Genomic DNA, 22,215 nt, shown 5'->3' on the forward strand with positions numbered 1-22,215 from the left:
CCTGGAGAGGGAAAGGCTACCCACTCCAGTATTGTGGCTTAGAGAATTCCATGGACTGTGTATGTATAGTCCATGGGGCCGCAAAGAGTCAGACATTTTAGAAACAGTATAGCATTCACCTTATGTAATAGAAAATATCAGGTAAAATATTGAAACATGTTGGTCATTTCTCCCAGTAGTATTTGGAGACAATTTTGTGACAGTGTGGTGATGTGTTTTCTTCCTCTTAACCCTAATTGCTTTCTTTTCAGAGTTGTCACATGGTCAGCCCTTGGAGGAAGTAGAGAAGCAAAGAAATTAAGATATATTTGTCTCCTGTTTGGATCTTCCTCTCCCCTGTTTTTTGCTTGTTTGTTTGTTTGTTTTGAATGAGTATCTGTGTTCCTTCAGTTCAGTTCAGTTCAGTCGCTTAGTCGTGTCCCGACTCTTTGCGACCCCAGGAATCACAGCACGCCAGGCCTCCCTGTCCATCACCATCTCCCGGAGTTCGCTCAGACTCACGTCCATCGAGTCCATGATGCCATCCAGCCATCTCATCCTCTGTTGTCCCCTTCTCCTCCTGCCCCCAATCCCTCCCAGCATCAGAGTCTTTTCCAATGAATCAACTCTTCTCATGAGGTGGCCAAAGTACTGAAGCTTCAGCTTCAGCATCATTCCTTCCAAAGAAATCCCCGGGCTGATCTCCTTCAGAATAGACTGGTTGGATCTCCTTGAAGTCCAAGGGACTCTCAAGAGTCTTCTCCAATACCACCGTTCAAAACATCAATTCTTTGGCACTCAGCCTTCTTCACAGTCCAACTCTCACATCCATACATGACCACAGGAAAAACCATAGCCTTGACTAGATGGACCTTAGTCGGCAAAGTAATGTCTCTGCTTTTGAATATACTATCTAGATTGGTCATAACTTTTCTTCCAAGGAGTAAGCATCATTTAATTTCATGGCTGCAGTCACCATCTTCAGTGATTTTGGAGCCCAAAAAAATAAAGTCTGACACTGTTTCTACTGTTTCCCCATCTATTTCCCATGAAGTGATGGGACCGGATGCCTTAGGAGACAGGGTAAATGAGATTATATTAAATTATCTTATGGAGAAAACACTCATTTTGCAGTCTTAAGATATATAAACCATAGGATAAATTTTGGAAAATTTCTTCTTTTCAATACATGTTCCTGTTTTTACCCTACTCTGGAGTCCAGAGAAGTGCATAGTACTGACCTCTGTATATAATTCTTATTGACCCAAAGGATTAAATCTTATCTTTCAAAATGGATAACTTTTCTACACTGAAATTAAGTAAGTATTATATTCAGAGAGTGCAGGAATATACCCAGGAAATTGTTTTACTTGTGAAAGACTTAAAAAATGACTTATCTTAAAATATTCTTTCCTTAATAACGAAAGGATTTTGGTTATTGGTTTGTTTTTCTATGCTTATGAATATGCAGACATTTATGGAAACAGTTTGCAGTCTATTTGCCATTGAACTGCGTTGCCTTGATGAGAAGTTTTAAATTTTTGTTTATACTAGTACTTTATGCGGAGAAGGCAATGGCATCCCACTCCAGTACTCTTGCCTGGAAAATCCCATGGATGGAGGCTTGGTGGGCTGCAGACCATGGGGCCGCTAAGAGTCGGGCACGACTGAGCAACTTCATTTTCACTTTCATGCACTGGAGAAGGAAATGGCAACCCACTCCAGTATGCTTGCCTGGAGAATCCCAGGGACAGGGGAGCCTGGTAGGCTGCCGTCTCTGGGGTCGCACAGAGTTGGACACGACTGAAGTGACTTCGCAGCCAGCAGTACTTTATGTGTTCTTTTAAATCCTGGTTAGGCATAGTGACTGCAGGTCAAATCAAACCTCCTTCCTGTTTTTTTATAAGGCCTTTCACATTTTTAAATAGTTGGAAAAATACTGAAAAGAATGTCATGACACTGATCAATCTGTGAAATTCTAATTTCATATGATGCCAGTAAGTAAACCTTATTGAAATGCAGCCATGCCCATTCAGTTATATATTGTTTATGGTATTGTTTGGCTGCTTTGGGCCCTATAGTAGCAGAGTTGAGTCGTTGAGACAGGGACGGTATAATCTGCAAAGCCTAATATTTACTCTTGGCCCTTAAGGGGAAAAGTTTGCCTACTCTTGCTTTAGATCAGGAAAATATTTGGAAGCCCTCAGTGGTAGCTGCATTTAATAAAATTGCAGATGGTTAGACAGTTGTGCTTTTTGAAGACCTCTGTAGTAACTCTCAGACTTAATAGGTTTCCAGTTTCAGTAGAGGCTTATTAACAAATTGGGTTCTTTTATAAGTTATACAGGAACTGGCAATAATAGGAGTTGATGTCACTCTTGACCTATATGAACCTATCATTCATGTTATTCACTGTTGGCTAGCAACCTCAGGGATCTTAGGACAAGCATTTGTAGTTTTGCTGAAGCATGAATTTAAATTATGACTGTGGCAAATGATGTTGCAAAGCATGTTCAATCACCCAATCTGACATTCAAGATACAGTTTCTTTTATGATAACTCTTATAAAATATAATCAAGTATGATTTTTATAGGGGAATTTATGTAATATAATTGGATTTAAGATGTCATCACAAAGGTCAGGGACTTTATTGCAAGAGGAAAAAAATTTCTGTTACTAAGGCACACTCAGTGTAAGTTTGAAAGCAGGCCTTAGGTCATTCTCCATTGAAAATTGTCCAAAGGGAGAGAAGTTACTCCAGTTTTATATTTCTTAGTCTTCAATTTGTAGATATGGTGTATCAAAGTGATTGATTTGCAGATATTGAAAAATCCCTGCATCCCTGGGATGAATCCCACTAGAGATCAATGGTGTATGGGCTTTTTAATGTAGTGTTGAATACAGTTTGCCAGTATTTTGTTGAGGATTTTTGCATCTATGTTCATCAGTAATATTGGCCTGTAGTTTTCTTTTTTGTGTGTTATCTTTCTCTGGTTTTGGTATCAGGGCAATGGGAGCTTCTTAAAATGAGGAAGTTTTCCTTCCTGTGTAATTTTTTGGAACAGTTTCAGAAGGATAGGTTTTAACTCTTCTCTAAATGCTTGATAAAAATTTGCCACTGAAGCTATCAGGTCCTGGACTTTTGTTTGTTGGGAGATTTTTAATCACAGTTTCAATTTCAGTGCTTGTGATTGGCATATTTATATTTTCTGTTTCTTCCTGGTTCAATCTTGGGAGACTCTACCTTTCTAAGAATTTGTCCCTGTATTTCTTGTATCCTAAAATGAAAATCATCAGTTAAGACTTTAGAGCAAATCTCTTAAAATTGTTAAGCCAGTCAGCTCAGTCATCTTGATAGAAACTAACAGCTGGTATACTGTTACCTATTTCATGCCTCTGCTGGCTCTTTGGTCAGTATTTAAATCTAGAGGATGTGTAACATAAAGAAAATATTGGTTGAAATAGTAAGGAGCACTGTTATGGTATGACAAACCGTTTCTTTATTATCTTAGAAAATGTGTTATATATACTTTGAGCACTGTCATGTTATTGCTGTTTTTTAAACCTAGCCAGGCATATATGAATATTTTAGTGCTATGATCTTAGCTTTCACATTAGTAAAATTGTTATTGTTTCCCTTTGAACTGGAATGAAGCAGAGAATTGCACAAAAATTACATTGGTGCAGTAGTCTTACTGTCAGAGTAGAGATTCCAACCTGATTTTAGCTGTTATATTTTGAGGAATGACGCTTTTTAATTTCATCATATTCTTCTGTATTCATGAGGAATACATCTGTGTTTCGATCATCTCATTGTAATTCAGGGTAATGTTTACCTAAAAATACAGCATTTGAGAATTTGTAGATCATGATTACGTCACATTGCCAAAGTGATTGTCTTCTCCTTCTTTTATCCTTTCTTATTATAAGATGTCATGAATTTAACATCCTAAGTCTTTTCTGTTTGATGAGTGTTAGACTGTTTCTATATGCAGAAATTCACATGGCCAATATAAGGTTGTATAGAAAGATAACTTCCACCTAATGTTGAATTCTTTGTTTTTAATCCATTCTGACTTAAGATATTATCTTTCACCTCTTCTGTGTAATGAAAGAAATGTGTCAGGTTTTGAATGGCAGTGACAGTAAATAGTCTTATTTATGCCTTTTTGTTATACTAGTTCATGAGAAAACAAAATAAGTGAAGAGGCTGCAGTTTAGAGTCACAGAACTGGATTCAAGTGCTAGCTCTCTCCATCACATCCTGACTATAACCATGGACCTCTCTGTGTGTAACATGTAAAGGGGTATAATAATCTCAGCTCTACAAAAATTCATAGGTTTGGAAAGCATCCATAGTATCTGCCATAGTAAATGCACAGTCTTGTTAGCTATTTTTTTTTATTATTTACATTAAGGTGTCACTAATACTCAATTAAAGCTAACTTCTGTCTTTTCAAAAGGAGGAAAGTAACAGCACACAAGTGAGCAATAAATAAATAAATAGTCCAGAACTTCACTTAAGGCATTGTTTAGAACTTTCCCGTATTTTCTATATAAATTTCTAGTACAACAGCTCTTGCTGCACTGATCTTCTTTTTTCCCATTAGTCATTTGCTGGAGGTTGTAACTTGTGCAATTAATACATTGGATGGAGTTTATGAAGAAGATTTACAGAGAGTGCTGTTCCTTCACTATCTGGGGAGAGGAGATTAATGAATGCATGTTATTTTAGTTATATAATATGAAATTGTTGGGGGGGGGTAATTGCAGTTAATGAAAAGCTCAAGGCACAGCTGAATTTGTTAGTTGCATTCTGTCAAAGATAGTGAATATTTATTAGTAATCTATGATTGTGATGCCCTTCTCTGTGAGTCTGCATTATAGCCTTGCATCTCATTTTTTCTTTTTATACTCTCGCAACAGTAGGTCAATAAATGGGGGGAGAAACTTCATTTGGCAACCTGCTAAAACACTTACGAGTTTTGATCTTTTATTCTTTTGTAAGCCTCTGGTAATGATGACTACAGTTCTACAGAAATGCCTCTTCTTGGGGTGGGGGAAGATTTCAGTTTCTCACTCTTAGCATTAAGACTGACTGCCTCCCATCGTTATTATTTACTGAGCATTTACAGTGTACTAAGCACAGTAGACAACAGAGAGAAAACACTGTCCCTGCTCTGAAGGAGCTTACATTCAGTTCAGTTCAGTCACTCAGTCGTGTCCAAGTCTTTGCCCCGTCGACTGCAGCACGCCAGGCTTCCCTGTCCATCACCAACTCCTGGAGCTTGCTCAGACTCCTATAGAGTCGGTGATGCCATCCAACCATCTCATCCTCTGTTGTCCCCTTCTCCTGCCTTCAGTCTTTCCTAGCACATGGTGTTTTCCAGTGAGTCAGTTCTTCACATCAGATGGCGAGCTTTGGGTATAATTTAGCCCCATCATTATTTAAAGAGAGGAAAGGAAAGGATTTTAAAGGCAAAGACAATGACATACCATTCAGGATAGGTAGGGTCCATAGGGAGCTAAACATAATCTCATCAGCTCCAGAGCTGCTACAGGGAATAGGAGAAGGAAAATTGTGGGATGCAAGTGAAGGAAGCAGGGTGTCCTTAGGCATTGAATGGAGTCAGAAAGATCATGTGGCCTTTTCCCCAGATACATTCCCATCAAGTGGGAATGGTTGGTGACAAGACAGAAGGCGAAAAAAAAGGTAATCATGTGCATCTGAGGATCAAAACTGAAACCAGGCTATACGAATTTTAAGAACAATGAAAATGCCTCTAACTTACAAAGCACTATATGTAGAGAAAAATTCCAGCAACAATATGACTGTCATAGTCAGGCTTTGTATTGGGATAATTTTCATGGGTTTTAATTAATTTCATGATTAACTCATAAATATGTAAATGGCATGTCAGTACCATGGTTAAGGTAGAATTGAATGAGTTAAGACTAGTTTCTGAAAATTTTTTAAATTATAAAAACTAACTCGTTAATATGAAAAGCGGTATTTAGTAACCCTGCTTTAAACAGTGAGGAAATTGATACATAGAAATTTGAACTTATATAAGGTTATTTGAGTACGTAGACTGATACTGCTGCTGCTGCTGCTAAGTTGCTTCAGTCATGTCCGACCCTGCGTGACCCCATAGACGGCAGCCCACCAGGCTCCCCCGTCCCTGGGATTCTCCAGGCAAGAACATTGGAGTGGGTTGCCATTTCCTTCTCCGATGCATGAAAATGAAAAGTGAAAGTGAAGTCACTCAATGGTGTCCGACTCTTCACGACTCCATGGACTGCAGCCTACCAGCCTCCTCCGTCCATGGGATTCTCCAGGCAAGAGTACTGGAGTGGGTTGCCATTGCCTTCTCCAGACTGATACTATCAACTTTTAATAGTATACTTTTTTTCCCCTAGAATTGAATGGGTTATTGAGATGATAACTGCTGTCTAATGATTTTGGAAACGTAGCTCTTTTTTTCAGTCCATTGAATTAAAAAAGGTTAAGTCACTGAGTTGTGACCGACATTTTTGCAACCCCCTGGACTGTAGCCCACCAGGCTCTTCTGTCCAAGGGGTTTTCCAGGCAAGAATACTGCAGTGAGTTGCCATTTCCTTCTCCAGGGCATCCAGCCTGAGTCTTCTTCATTGTCAGATGGATTCTTAACAGCTGAGCCACTAGGGAAGCCTAACCTGTTGAATAAATAAAACATAAATAAATATTGAGCAAAACTTACATGTCAATAGTTTTAATTATAAAAATTTCTGTATAGGAAACTGATTTTATAAATCCTACCTATACTTGTCTACAAAATATTGGCAGTGCTGCTTTAATAGCAGTTTATGCTATTACCCTCCCCAAAATATAAAGGCTTGGCAGCAGTACCCTAAAAGTAAATTTCATGTAAGTCAGCTGTGATACCCTTGTAATTGTGTGAATTTTCTATGTACTCATCGTCTTCATGCCAGTTAAATGTCTAGAGTAGGAGTAAGAAGAACGATTATGATAAAGATAGGCGTTGAAACTAGAGAAGACTCAAGCTGTGGAAACATAAAACTGTAACTCAAACGTTTGAAGGACCATCATGTAGGAAAATGATTAGGCTTGTGTTTGACACCAGGGAGTTAAGTTTGGATCTGTGTATGGAAGATTAAGTGAGAAATAACCTGGTATCTGTCGGAACTGTCTGGAAGCGGTAATTGTTTTTCTTGGGAAACAAAGTTTCCTGTGTTTTGTCTGTCATTGACTTCACTGTCACCTCGTGTGCATTAAGAGGGTTAGAGTCTAAACTCCCCGTGATAGTTTCTGCTACTCAAGTAATGAGATTTACTCAATGTGCAGTGTATTATTAAAGTGGAATGGAGAAAAGGGAGTGTTAGGAAGTTTCTTTACAAAAAGGAAGACAGGTCATGGGCTGCGTCTCCCCCATCGCCCCCGTGACAGATTTTACCTACTTTTTTGTGTAACTCCAGTATTTGCGTCTGCTGTGAAGCAGCACTGTTGTATATTTTCCCAGGAGAGCAGAGGTGATAAGTGTAAAAGTCTTATAGTTTTGTTTGTTGGTGTTCACTGCTGCTAAGTCGCTTTCAGTCGTGTCCGACTCTGTGCGACCCCAGAGACGGCAGCCCACCAGGCTCCGCCATCCCTGGGATTCTCCAGGCAAGAACACTGGAGTGGGTTGCCATTGCCTTCTCCAATGCATGAAAGTGAAAAGTGAAAGTGAAGTCGCTCAGTCCTGTCTGACTCTTTGCGACCCCATGGACTGCAGCCTACCAGGCTCCTCCACCCATGGGATTTTCTAGGCAAGAGTACTGGAGTGGGGTGCCATTGGTGTTCACTAGGTATAAACACAATATCAGTCTTTACCACAATATTATTCGAGAAATGCAGAGTGGTCCCTTAAAGCAGTGATGAAGTGAGAAGAAAAGTGCTTTACTTGGATAAACTTTAAAGCATGAAGTATGACCTGCTCGATTAGGGGTTCTTTGTACTTTTCAGCCCTTTTTGGCTTTTCCAAATTGCCAGATTATTTTTATTCACCAGGTAGAATTTTCTTCTTGAAGCACCTTTCTGGTCACTGGTCTCCGCAATCTGCTGGCCCACCTTGGAAAGGGCCGCTCTGGTCTCCGCGATCTGCTGGTCCACCTTGGAAAGGGCCGCTCTGGTTTCCGCGATCTGCTGGTCCACCTTGGAAAGGGCCGCCAAAGTGACAGTGCTGCTCTGCTGTTCTTCCCAGCTCTCCTCTAGGGCTCCTGCTGCTGACCTCAAATGCAGGAGCAGCAGAGGTGCTTTGAGAGAGAACAGGATGTCAGAGTCCATCGGGGGACCAGCAGATTGTGGGAAACCATGTGACTGTGTGATTCGCATCTCCAAGGAGAGAGCCCGTCGTTTCTGGGTCTAGATCCACCCTGTTATGAGGATAATATCATCAGTAACGAAATTTAAATGGCCTGGATGCTTTGACACTGGCTTGAAAAAATAAAACTTTTTATCAGTGCAGTTACTGGTCCAGATGAGTTTGAGTAGATCTAGATTTGATGGTGTTTAAATCAAGACAGTGACTTGTCTTGTCAAATAATGACTTGTTTAATGTTTTAGGCTTGAAAAAATAAAACTTTTATCAGTGAAGTTACTGGTCAGATGAGTTTGAGTAGAACTGAATTCTATGATGTTTCAATCAAGACAGTGGCTTGTCAAATAATGACTTGTTTAAAACTAATGTTTTAGGTATAGTGGGGAGAGGACAACTCATCTATGTATGTATGTATTGCTTCCCAAAATATTCAACTTGATTTGTTTGCTACCAACCTTAGATGACCGGAAGCTATTTGGTTTGTATATTGCTTCTAACAGTGAACCCTTAAAAAGGTGATTTATATAAAGCTGACAGTAGAGAACACATTAGTAAATTTCAAATTTTGCCTTAAGACATTCTTGTCAAAGATCAAATCTTACCATGGATTTATTTATTAGGCTCTGTTGTTATGTTATTGCTAATGAACTATAACTTACGAATTTTCTTTTTTGCATACATTTAGATGAAGGAATTTTCTTCAGCCCTTAGAACACACAGGAGGGAAGGTTGGTAACATTAATGTTAGGACAGCGTAACATGGACCTTTCTCTTAATCTATAATTCTAGGACGACATAGACAGCCTAAACCCAGTTCTCAGGGACAACCCGCAACTTCAGGAAGAAGTGAAAGTCTGGGTAAAGGAACAAAAGGTTCAGGAGATTTTTATGCAAGGTAACTGTTTTGAGTTATGCATTAATTTTTTTGTTTCTTGAACTGGGCAATTTCTCATTTGCTTTTGGTTGTTTAGTTATATGCAGTATAAATAGAAGACCCAGTCTAATATTTTCAATTATATATAGGCCACAGAAAATAATAGCAAAATCAGAATAATTTCAATAGGAAGTTGATAACTTCGCTAGTTTACAATTTGAGCTAAATGCCTGGAATAAAATTATGACCACACAGGTGTTTTGTTGATAGGAAAATTTCCATATTACAGAACACTCTAGGTGTGTCCTTCCTGGAGAAGGAAGCATTGTTTTCTGTGGAGGATTGCCCAGAGCCACAGTTAATTTCCTTTGAAGAATGCTGTTGGTATCTGATAAAAATGGCTTATTTCAGTTTGCCTTCCTCAGCAAAGACCACAATACTAGTCTTAGTTTTGTTTCCTTTTTTTTAGTAAGATATAAGCTTGTCTTCAGTTGAGATTTTATGATTCTCAATGATTTCTTTTCCTGTCAGTGAAACCACGTATTGAAAACATAAGCTTTTGTGAAATTGAACTGAAACTGGAATAATACGACATGCAGTATCAATATTTGGTTGATTGTTTTTAAAAGGTAATCTTGTTAAATTCCCATGTTTATCTCAGCCTCAGCTTCCCTGCCATTTAATTTAAGCATTGATAGAGATAATCTCAGAGTTGTGGCTTCCTTTCGTTGAATGTTTTTTTAATAGCAAATCATCTACATATACATTCTTCTTAGGCTAAATATTTTTTAAACTTTTAATATGGAGAATTTGAAACATATACAGAAATAGGCACTTAAAAGTTCACTGAAATATTCTCTCTCAGCCCCAATGACTATAAAATGAAATCTTGATAGATTCTGCCCCATCTATACTGTTATTTATTTCCATCAATTTTAAGACATTGCTGTGTTCTATTTTTAAACAGACACCATACTATTATTGTGCTGAAAATTAATAGTTCCTCAAATAATGATTACTCAGGTTCAAGTTTCCATTTGTCTCATAAATGTCTTCATTGATTTTTCACAGACTTGATTTTTATTTTATTTATTTTTAATCCGGGACCCAAAAAATGTCCACAAATTGACTGGTTGATATGACCTGTCTCTCTTTTTTTTCTTCCTTTCTTTCTTTGCGCTTTATTGAAGATGCCAGGTTACTATTTTTTTAAGTAACCCTTTTTCCTTGTCATATTCTTAGAGATGAAATGATTAAGGCAACAGTCCATTCCATTCTAAGCAGAATTATTTGAGGCTGACTCCAGATTGTGTTTGGTGGTAGAACAAGACCCTTAAGGTAGTGTCCTGATGGGAGTTGAAAATTGGCGTATTTGAAGTTTTCTGTAAGCTTTTTCAATATTCCATTCAGAAAAACTAATTTGGAGTCTATTTCTTCCATAGTTAGAAATTTTAAGGCTATAGTTTGTATAACTGATTATAGGTATGAATATGTTTAATTTACAAGTAATATGGAATACTTTCTACAGATCTGTTAATTTGATATATTTAGACTGTTGCTGGCATAGTTTTTTAAAAACTGGCAAACATTAAACCATTCATCAATGTGCTGAATGTCTTAACTCTAAGAGAAAAGGCATCAACCTAGGAATCAGAAAAATAAATTCAGTCCTAGCTCTTTCACTTAAAAATTTATATAACTTATCAACCTCACTTTCTTAATGTTTATAAACAGGAAAATACCTCGGAGTTGGAGAAGATTAAATAAGCATTTGTAAATGGTGAAAGCATTTTGCCAATTGTTAGTGTATAATACTATCATTAATAAAGTGTACCAGTTTCCCTCCCTTACAGTTCTTTTTAAACTTTCAAATATCTGATATCCTTTTAGTACCTGTGAATTAAAGACATTTTTATCTCCATTGTGTTGACATATTTAAATATATACAGATATGCATATATCTTTTATTATTTAATCATTGCCTATTTTCTGAAAGATACCTATATATATACATGTAGATATTGTTGTCTTACAATGTGAATTTAATCCAAAAGTACACCAGTATGGCATTTTACTGTCATACTTATAAATTCAGTGGAGTTTCTGCATGTTTTAAGACTTTGGCAGCTTTTCCAAACTGTTGCAGGAATCAAAATTTGTAATTGCTTATGGTAAAAGTTTTAGCAGCTAAAAGGCTCATACATCAAGTTCCACATTACCTTTTCATTTCATCCATGAAGTTGTGTATGATGTGTGGTTTTTTATTTTTTAAGGTCCTTACTCCTTGAATGGATACAGAGTGAGAGTATATAGACAAGACTCTGCCACCCAGTGGTTCACTGGCATAATTACTCATCATGATCTCTTCACTCGCACCATGATCGTTATGAATGATCAGGTAAATAATCCAGATTTGGAAAAGAAACTATTTACATTTCACATACTCCATTCCCCCCCCACCCCCAGTGGATCAACAGATTGATACTATTTTCCATCCCTAGGTTTTTTGCATTCCTATAATCCTAGAAAGTTCTCATCTATATGATGTTACATAGAGTTCACTTGAAGTTACAGCAAGATAGTGACGCCAAATTTATCTCAGCACCAAGAAAATCAGTCCCTAAAATGGAGGCATCAGACTCTTAATTGTTTAGTCTCTTTTTTGTTCATCCTTAAGTCAGGTAAAACTTTCTTAAAGTCTTAGCTTTTCTGTCTCTCCAGTAATAAAAGATACTTCCCAAATGGTTTCTTTTCACAAATGAAAACTTAAATATACTCTAAAGTTCTTTTTACATTCACTTTCAGAGTAGTTTTACTCCTTTAAGTTTTATAGTGAATATGGAGAATGTTAAGGATATGAATTTCATAGGGAGTTTTAAGCAACAGTCTGAAATTAAATTCTTAATTTCAGATCTTTTAAAGCTGTACTGTATTTACCCCCCAGAAAATAGATACTTGCATCTTCCTGACTGAATGGATTGTGGAGGGTATCTGACTAAATAAGAACTCCCTCTATAAACAATGCAGATGCTTTGGTTAAAATTTTCATCAAAATGCTAAATGTATAATTTATTTCCTTAAAAGCTAACAAATGTTGACCTCTGACTGAAGCACAAAATTGCCTTTAGTTTTTAAAATAGTTCTTTCTTTAGCCTCAAGATTACTATTCATTTATACAATTTTTGTCCTTTTCTGCTTCCCATGCTCTATTTTCTCTTTTGGCCACGCTGCACAGCTTGCAGGATCTAGTTCTCTGACCAGGGATTGAACCCAGGCTGGCAGTAAAAGCATGGAGTCCTATCCATTGGCATGTCAGGGAATTCCCATCATGCTTTATCTTCCTGTTATATTTTACAGCTGTTTCCTGAAAATTATTTTTTATTTTTGAAATATGTATTATGACTTGGCAATATATTCTTGAATACCTCTAATCCTTGTTTTTCAAAGTATACCTGCAATAGATGTGTTTGCTTTTTAAGTTTTGGTTAGAACATGAAACAGTTAACCTTCATAACATTTGGGAGATAATTTTATCTTTAATGATTAAAGATGATTTATTGTAGTCTGACAGTGTCTTACAAATTAGGTATCTCAAACTGATTTCTAAACATCTTTACTCAGTAAAGAAATTGTACCTATCATTATATTGGCTAGCTGATTGGATTTAATTTTGTTCTTGTTTTGTGTCATGGATTAGGTACTAGAACCACAGAATGTCGATCCTTCTATGGTTCAAATGACCTTTCTAGATGATGTTGTTCACTCTTTGTTAAAAGGTGAAAATATTGGCATTACATCACGGCGAAGGTCTCGTGCCAGTCAAAACAGCAACACTGTTCACGTATGTATGTTGTTAGTGATGGATTATGGTAAAATATTTTCCCTTAAATTACTTAGGATCAGGTAGTAAATAGTGATTATCAATTATTTTTAGGGTCATTATACACGTGCCCAAGCAAATAGTCCCAGACCAGCAATGAACTCCCAAACTGCTGTACCAAAACAGAATTCACACCAGCAACAAAGAAATATTCGTCCAAATAAGAGGAAGGGCTCAGATAGCAGTATACCAGATGAAGAGAAGATGAAGGAGGAAAAGTATGATTATATAGCACGAGGAGGTAGGACCCACCAACTTTTAAAGGCATGGGAACAAATAAAAATTCATTTAAAATATGCTTTATTTAATATTGATATGAAAGGTAAAACTGTTTTTTTTTAATCTCCTAGAAAATCCTAAAGGTAAAAAACAGGTGATGAACAAAAGAAGGAAAGCTGAGGAGGATGAAAAGAAACTAAATATGAAAAGACTGCGAACCGACAATGTTTCAGACTTTTCTGAGAGTAGTGACTCAGAAAATTCAAATAAGAGAATAATAAATAATTCCTCAGAGCAGAAGCCAGAGAATGAGTTGAAAAATAAAAACACTTCAAAGATAAACGGAGAAGAAGGAAAATCTCAGAATAATGAGAAGGCAGGAGAAGAGACACTAATAGATAGCCAGCATCCCTGGGATCAAATACAGGAAGATAAAAAACATGAAGAAACAGAGAAACAGAAGTCTGTTGACTTTCAGCGTCAAGAAAAAATGATTATCCATTCATCAGAACAGGCCACACTTTCTGATCATAATTCTAGTGATTTACTTCTTCAGGAACATAATACAGAGAAGACACACACAATGGAATTATTACCAAAGGAGAAGTTTGTATCCAGACCGCCCACTCCAAAATGTGTTATTGATATTACAAATGACACTAACACAGAAAAGGTGGCTCAGGAAACCTCAAGTAGTACCTTTGGCCTTCAAACACTTCAGAAAATGGATTCTAATGTTAGTGATTCAAAACATTCAATTGCAAATGCAAAATACTTGGAAACAGGAAACCAAGATTCTGACCAGAACTGGGTCAGTGATGTAGTTAAAGTAGACTTAACCCAATCAAATGTAAGGAATGCTCCTTCAGGAAATGAAAACTTGAGTGTGGAAAAGGAGAAAAATCAGTATGTCTCTTACTTATCTTCTCTAAGTGCTGTTTCTGTCACAGAAGATAAGCTGCATAAGCGAAGCCCACCCGCAGAAACCATAAAATCTAAACTTAATACTTCAGGAGATGCTCACAAGACAAAATCCAACCCCTCACCTGAAGTTGTTAAGCCTAAAGTCAACCATTCGCCTGATTCTGTGAAGTCTAAAGCCATTTACGCAAACAGCCAAGCTGCTGGTGAAAGAAGACCAGCAAATAAGATAGAGCATGAGTTATCAAGATGCAGTTTCCACCCAGTTCCTACTAGAGGCAGTACATTAGAAACTACAAAAAGCCCTCTAATCATTGATAAAAACGAACATTTTACAGTTTACAGAGATCCTGCACTTATTGGGTCAGATACAGGAGCTAATCACATTTCACCTTTTTTAAGCCAGCATCCTTTTCCTCTTCATTCTTCATCCCATAGAACATGTTTAAATCCAGGTACCCATCATCCTGCCTTAACTCCTGCACCTCACTTACTGGCTGGATCATCCAGTCAAACTCCATTACCTACCATTAACACTCATCCTCTGACTAGTGGTCCACACCATTCTGTTCATCACCCTCATTTACTTCCTGCTGTGTTACCCGGAGTGCCTACTGCCTCCTTACTTGGTGGCCACCCTCGACTAGAGACTGCTCATGCCAGCAGCTTGAGCCACTTAGCGTTAGCACACCAGCAACAGCAGCAGTTGTTACAGCACCAGTCACCTCATCTTCTTGGACAAGCCCATCCATCTGCTTCATATAATCAGCTTGGACTTTATCCAATTATTTGGCAATATCCAAATGGAACACATGCATACTCAGGACTTGGTCTGCCTTCTAAGTGGGTTCACCCAGAAAATGCGGTTAATGCTGAACCTTCGTTAAGGAGGGTAAGTTAAGCTGTGGTTTACCATATGTCTCATATTTATTAATCAACATATACACAGATGCTTTTTTCAGTATCCCGTTAATTTTTTTTTAGATTTCTTCCTACAAAAATGTGCTAGAATTTTATATATATATAATTTTACTCATTTATGGCTGTACTGGGTCTTCGTTGCTGCATGGACTTTTGTGGAGAGCAGGGGCTACTTTGTAGTTGCGGTGTGCGGGCTCCTCATTCCAGTGGCTTCTCTTGTTGTGAAGCACAGGCTCTAAGGGTGCTCAGGCTTCAGTAGTTGTGGCTCCCAGACTCTACAGCACAGGCTCAATAGCTGTGGTGAAAATCAAAGTCACTCAGTCGTGTCCAACTCTCTGCGACCGCATGGACTATACAGTCCATGGAATTCTCCAGGTCAGAATACTGGAGTGGGTAGCCTTTGCTTTCTCCAGAGGATCTTCCCAACCTGGAGATTGAAACCAGGTCTCCCACATTGCAGGCTGATTCTTTACCAGCTGAGCCACCAGGGAAGCCCAGTAGTTGTGGTGCATGGGCTTAATTGCTCCTTAGCATGTGGGATCTTCCTGGACCAGGGATCAAACCCATCTCCTGCATTGGCAGGTGAATTCTTTACCACTGAGTCATCAGAGAAACCCATGCTAGAATTTTTTAAACAGTTATTTTTCTAATGATTATGGAAGTTTTGATGCTTAGTAACTTTGGAGCTGAAATCTCAGAAAATCCTGTTTTTATTTTTAAGCCAATTGAAAGAGGTAAACTTAAGTTGTTTCTAAAATTCCTATTATGAAAAATGAGTGTTTTCACAACTAATTGTGGTATATACCCGTAGTTGTTTTGCTCAGGTAAATTCCTAGAAGTGAAACTTCTGGATTTAAAATTTATATAAAATTATAAGGCTTTTGGTATGTATAACCAAGTAATTCTTACGAGAAAAATTATTATATTTCCCAGCTGATATGTCACTGATGTATACTACAAGCTATGCCTGTCTAAGCCCCTTGTTCTCTTAAGGCTGCTAACGTTGGAGTTTCCTGATATTTGGGTGTGAAGATGGGGCTGATATTCTCTCTATCTGACAGTATTTCTGAAGATGGTGGTGCGGGGCTCTTATTCCTTCATGGGCTGTGTGGTTTTTGTAACCAAATTAATTTTCATGCTAAGAAATGGTTGTTGAGGGCATTACCAACCCCACTCTAAAAAATGGGAGATTGGGGATCACTGCTAAACTCCAAGAGACAACTTAATCCTTTGTGTGGACCAGGATGCACTTTAAGTATCCTCTAGAATCTTGTAAAACACATTTTAAAAATTTACTTTTATTGTGATAAAAGCCACACATTAAATTTATTTAACCATGTTAAAGTGTGCAGTTTAGTAGAGTTAAGTATATTCCCATTGCTATTCAACAGATCTCTGGAACTATTTCCTCTTGCAAAACTGAAACTCTGCCCGTGAAACATTAATTCCCTTTCCCCCTAGTTCTTAACACCCACCTTTACTTTCTATTTCTATGATTGTCTGTTTTATATACTTCATATAAAGTGAGCTCATACAGTATTTCATGTAGCATAATGTTGTCAAAGTTCATCCTTATTATAGCATGTAATAAGATTTCCTTTTTAAGCTGTGCAGTAGTAAGTATATACCAATAACTCTTGTTATATGTATAACTTCTGATTTCTGGATCTTGTAGAATTGAAACCTTTTATACATATATTTGAATGATCATGTGTGTGTATATATATACATTTTTTTTCTTATATGAGGTTTATGGTGTATATTTTTAGTCTAAGAAATTTCATAGCAGCGTATCTTTGGTGTGATATATTGTTTTCACATTCTCATTTTGAGATGTCAAATTTATTCACTTTGTTAAAACCAAAGGATTATATTTTCCCAATATCAGACTCAATACAGTAGAACTCAACAAAGCATGTTCTGGAAGAGTTTCAGTGAGTCATAGCATAGAAACAGTCTTGAAGCATGTAATTAGATAGTTGTAAGTCTCAACATAGACATCAGTGTCACCAGATACTCACTACGAGAAAGGCTGCGTGTTAATATTAAAAATGAGTTTTGTTGTACCTCCACACTTCCAAGTTTAATGGCTACAGTGAAATGGAGTATAAATGGGCCTTGCAAATAGAATTTTTGTGCCCAGTCTAAATGAATTATGACATTGGAAAAACTACTTTTGACAACAAAAATTGGCAAATAAACCAGATGAAATCTGGTGAAATGTATTTTAGCAACATGTTTTCTTTTTTTACTAGTAGCAACATGGTCTTTTGGTGTTACAATGTTAGGAAATCGTAAAAGCTAGGTTCTCTGTACGTCATTTGTAAGGTAAAGGCACTGGCTTCAAGATCTGCAGTCTGTAAATAACAACACATTTCTGGAAATAATTTTTTTTTTGCTGGCACCTCGTGGCATGTGAGATATTGGTTTCCCAACCAAGGATCAAACCCATCCCCCCTGCAGTGGAAATACAGATAACCACTGGACCACCAGGGAATCCCCTGGACAAAACTGTTTTAATGCTGATTAACTTTCTTCATCATATGAAAAATCCATATAACTATGGTAGTTGTCTCAATACTTCTCATAAAATATATTTACTGAAAGTCACATACTTCATAAATACACTGTAAAGTCCTACTGTGATACTGTATTTAGCTTTTTCTAGTAACTGAAGGATTTTTTTTTTTTTATAGAATTCTCCCAGTCCTTGGTTACATCAACCTACCCCTGTGACCTCAGCAGATGGTATTGGATTACTTAGTCACATTCCTGTCAGACCTTCCAGTGCAGAACCTCATCGGCCTCTTAAAATCACAGCACATTCCAGTCCACCATTGACAAAATGTTTAGTAGATCACCATAAAGAGTAAGTTCACCAATGCTTAAAACATATCTTTTATAGTTTTTCTTAATTGTTTATAAATAGGTATTTTTAACAAATGTCTTAAAACTAGGCTTAATAATTATTATTATTCTGGTTTTATATCCCTTCTAATTTTCTTAATATTATAGCACTTGCAAAGTCATGTTTCACTCTTATTATACAATAGTATTGCATAGAAGCTATACTTGTATCATACAAGAAAAAGTGTTTACAGAAACCTTCGTGTATTTTCTTTACAGAGAATTGGAGAGGAAAGCTTTCATTGAACCATTGCGTTCTGTTGCATCCACATCAGCCAAAACTGACCTGGATCTAAACAGGTCACAGACTGGAAAAGATGGTCACTTGCATAGGCATTTTGTGGATCCTGTATTGAATCAATTACAGAGACCACCCCAGGAAACTGGAGAGAGATTAAACAAATATAAGGAGGAGCACCGTCGAATTCTTCAAGAAAGTATTGATGTTGCTCCCTTTACGACTAAAATCAAGGGTCTTGAGTGTGATAGAGATAACTATTCCAGGGTAGCATCGTCATCTTCTAGCCCTAAGAGCCATCTCATCAAACAAGACAAGGATATAGAATCAGATCTTTATAAAATGAAGCACTCAGTGCCTCACAGTTTGCCTCAAAGTAACTATTTCACTACATTGTCTAATAGTGTAGTCAATGAGCCACCAAGGTCATACCCATCCAAAGAGATTTCAAATATTTACACTGAAAAACAGAGTAATACGCTTGCAACAGCAGCTAATCCTCAAACTCTGACTTCGTTTATATCATCTCTTTCAAAGCCTCCACCTTTGATAAAACATCAGCCAGAAAGTGAAGGTTTAGTAGGCAAGGTACCAGAACATCTTTCCCATCAAATTGCTTCTCACTCAGTAACAACTTTCAGAAATGACTGTAGGAGTCCTACTCATTTGACAGTTTCTTCTACAAATACACTCCGGAGTATGCCTGCTTTACATAGAGCACCAGTATTTCACCCGCCAATCCATCATAGCCTGGAAAGAAAGGAAAGCAGCTACAGTAGCCTTTCCCCTCCAACATTAACTCCAGTGATGCCTGTAAATGCTGGTGGAAAAGTTCAAGAATCACAAAAGCCTCCAACACTGATTCCTGAGCCAAAAGATACTCAGGCAAGTTTTAAGAGTTCTTCTGAACAGAGTTTGACAGAAATGTGGAAATCTAATAATAACCTCAGCAAAGAGAAAGCTGAATGGCATGTAGAGAAAAGCAGCGGAAAGGCACAGGCTGCCACGGCATCTGTCATCGTGCGTCCACCTTCTAGTACGAAGCTTGACAGTGTGCCAGCAGTACAGTTAGCTCCCAGAGATCGAGCTAGTGAGAGATCTTCACTTGGGGCAAATCAAACAGATTGCCTCAAACCAGCAGAAGCTGGAGAGAGTGGAAGAATCATTCTGCCAAGTGTGAATTCAGACAGTGCTCACATAAAATCCGAAAAAAACTCTCAGGCTGTCTCACAGGGCAGTGTTCCCAGTTCAGTCATGTCTGCTGTAAATACAGTGTGTAATACCAAAACGGATACATTCACATCTGCTGCCGCTACCCCCAGTGTTTCCAGCTGGGGTGGTTCAGAAATAATTTACTCATTATCAAATACCATTTTGGCCTCTAAAACCTTAGAATGTACCTCTTCAAAAAGCGTCAGTCATTCAGTGGCTCAAACACAAGAATGCACGGTCAGCATCACAGCTCCAGTTACACCAGCCAGTAGTAAGACAGGAAGTGCTGTTCAGCCCAACTCTGGGTTTTCAGGCACAACTGATTTTATTCATTTAAAGAAGCACAAGGCAGCATTGGCTGCAGCTCAATATAAAAGTAGTAATGTCAGTGAGACTGAGCCTAATGCTGCGAAAAATCAGACATCTTCAGCCTCCCATCTCTTAGATAGCACTGTAGTCTGTAGTACAATAAACAAAGCAGACTCTGTAGGAAATGGGCAAGCGTCCCAGACAAGTCAACCAAACTACCATACTAAACTGAAAAAAGCCTGGCTTACGAGACATTCAGAAGAAGACAAAAATACCAATAAGACGGAAAATTCAGGGAGTTCTGTATCAGAAATTATTAAGCCATGTTCTGTCAATTTAATAGCCTCTACATCTAATGATCTACAAAATAGTGTAGATAGTAAGATCATAGTTGATAAATATGTAAAAGATGATAAAGTAAATAGAAGAAAAGCCAAACGAACTTATGAATCTGGCTCCGAAAGTGGAGATTCAGATGAAAGTGAAAGCAAATCAGAGCAAAGGACTAAAAGGCAACCTAAGCCAACTTACAAAAAGAAGCAAAATGATCTTCAAAAGAGAAAAGGTGAAATGGAAGAAGATTTAAAACCCAATGGGATTCTCAGCAGGAGTGCCAAAGAGAAAAGTAAATTGAAGTTACAGAGCAACAATAATAGTGGTAAGTAAATTAATTATTTTTTATTTCAAGTAAAATGGGCTATATGTTCTTGCAATGTTCTCTAAGAATTAGAGAGCTTAAAGGCATCTTCGATTTCATTCATTTGCCCTAGTGTAATGTGCTCACTGACTTCATTTCTACATTTCACAGGTACCCTGTAAGAGGAAATGAGAGAAGGTCTGTTTCTTTTTCAAGAGGCTTGTGGAAAATATGTTTTTACATAGCACTCATGTTGGCAAAAACCCACTGTGTGCTTCAGTAGTCGTTCAGAATTTTGACCATCTCTATACACTGAAACACGCATACCTTGTTTTACTGTGCTTTGCAGATACTGCCTTTTTTTTTTTTTTTTTAATAACAAATAGAAGGTTTTTGGTAACTCTGTGTAAGGAGAGTGTTGGCACCATTTTTCCAACGTTTGCTCACGTCATGTCTGTCATATTTTGGTAATTCACACTTTTCCATTGTTATTATACTTGTTTAGGTGATCTGAAAAGGTGGTTACTATTGTAAAAAGATTATAAATCACTGAAGGCTGAGATGATGGTTAGCTTTTTTTTTTTAGCAGTAAACTATTTTTAAATTAAGGTATGTGTATTTTTTAGACATAATGCTGTCGCACACTCTAGACTTTCTTACAGTGTAAGTGTAACTTTAATATGCACTGGGAAAGAGGAAAATTTGTGTACTTTTGGTGGTGGCCTGAAACTGAACCCACACTATCCCCAAGGTATGACTGTATTAGATATTTGCCTATAACAAGATAATAGTTGAAAAAAGAATTCATTTTCACAGAAACTTCCTTAAAGTCTCACTTGTAGAAGAGAACTACAGAATAGTGTGGATATGGCCCATATCTCACCCTTCTGTCATCTGGAGACAAAATTGAAAACCTAATGAAATTAACTTCTATTTAATAATGTTACTCACTCAAATAGTCCATAGCAGTGGGTAAAAGTTGAAGAAAAACAGGGGCTTTGTGGTTTTGTGTATTCATTTCTGTATTCAAGAAGAATTTCCATAATTAGTAAAAGTTTCAAAACTTGTTTGTGGCTACAAGGAAGAATACATGATCAGTTCAGTTCAGTCGCTCAGTCGTGTCCGACTCTTTGTGACCCCATGAATCGCAGCACGCCAGGCCTCCCTGTCCATCACCATCTCCCAGAGTTCACTCAGACTCACATCCATCGAGTCAGTGATGCCATCCAGCCATCTCATCCTCAGTTGTCCCCTTCTCCTCCTGCCCCCAATCCCTCCCAGCATCAGAGTCTTTTCCAATGAGTCAACTCTTTGCATGAGGTGGCCAAAGTACTGGAGCTTCAGCTTTAGCATCATTTCTTCCTAAGAAATCCCAGGGTTGATCTCCTTCAGAATGGACTGGTTGGATCTCCTTACAGTCCAAGGGACTCTCAAGAGTCTTCTCCAACACCACAGTTCAAAAGCATCAATTCTTCAGCACTCAGCCTTCTTCACAGTCCAACTCTCACATCCATACATGACCACAGGAAAAACCATAGCCTTGACTAGACGGACCTTAGTCGGCAAAGTAATGTCTCTGCTTTTGAATATACTATCTAGGTTGGTTATAACTTTTCTTCCAAGGAGTAAGCGTCTTTTAATTTCATGGCTGCAATCACCATCTGCAGTGATTTTGGAGCCCCCCCAAAAAACTGTTTCCACTGTTTCCCCATCTATTTCCCATGAAGTGATGGGACCGGATGCCATGATCTTCGTTTTCT

At 37.7% G+C, this 22,215-nt stretch overlaps 1 protein-coding gene across 2 annotated transcripts in view; it reads left to right on the plus strand.

Annotated features, from left to right (window-relative positions):
• JMJD1C (jumonji domain containing 1C) overlaps positions 1 to 22,215 on the plus strand; it is a 281,539-nt gene that overhangs the window by 219,704 nt on the left and 39,620 nt on the right. For both annotated transcript variants that reach the window (XM_068981931.1, XM_068981932.1), the window contains 7 exons: positions 9,127 to 9,232; positions 11,485 to 11,609; positions 12,909 to 13,052; positions 13,146 to 13,332; positions 13,442 to 15,123; positions 17,849 to 18,021; positions 18,279 to 20,473. In XM_068981931.1, coding sequence (XP_068838032.1) covers positions 9,127 to 9,232; positions 11,485 to 11,609; positions 12,909 to 13,052; positions 13,146 to 13,332; positions 13,442 to 15,123; positions 17,849 to 18,021; positions 18,279 to 20,473 — 4,612 coding nt within the window. The remainder of the gene's footprint in view (positions 1 to 9,126; positions 9,233 to 11,484; positions 11,610 to 12,908; positions 13,053 to 13,145; positions 13,333 to 13,441; positions 15,124 to 17,848; positions 18,022 to 18,278; positions 20,474 to 22,215) is intronic.

Source organism: Capricornis sumatraensis, chromosome 10 (assembly GCF_032405125.1).
Source record: "Capricornis sumatraensis isolate serow.1 chromosome 10, serow.2, whole genome shotgun sequence".
Taxonomy (NCBI): domain Eukaryota; kingdom Metazoa; phylum Chordata; class Mammalia; order Artiodactyla; family Bovidae; genus Capricornis; species Capricornis sumatraensis.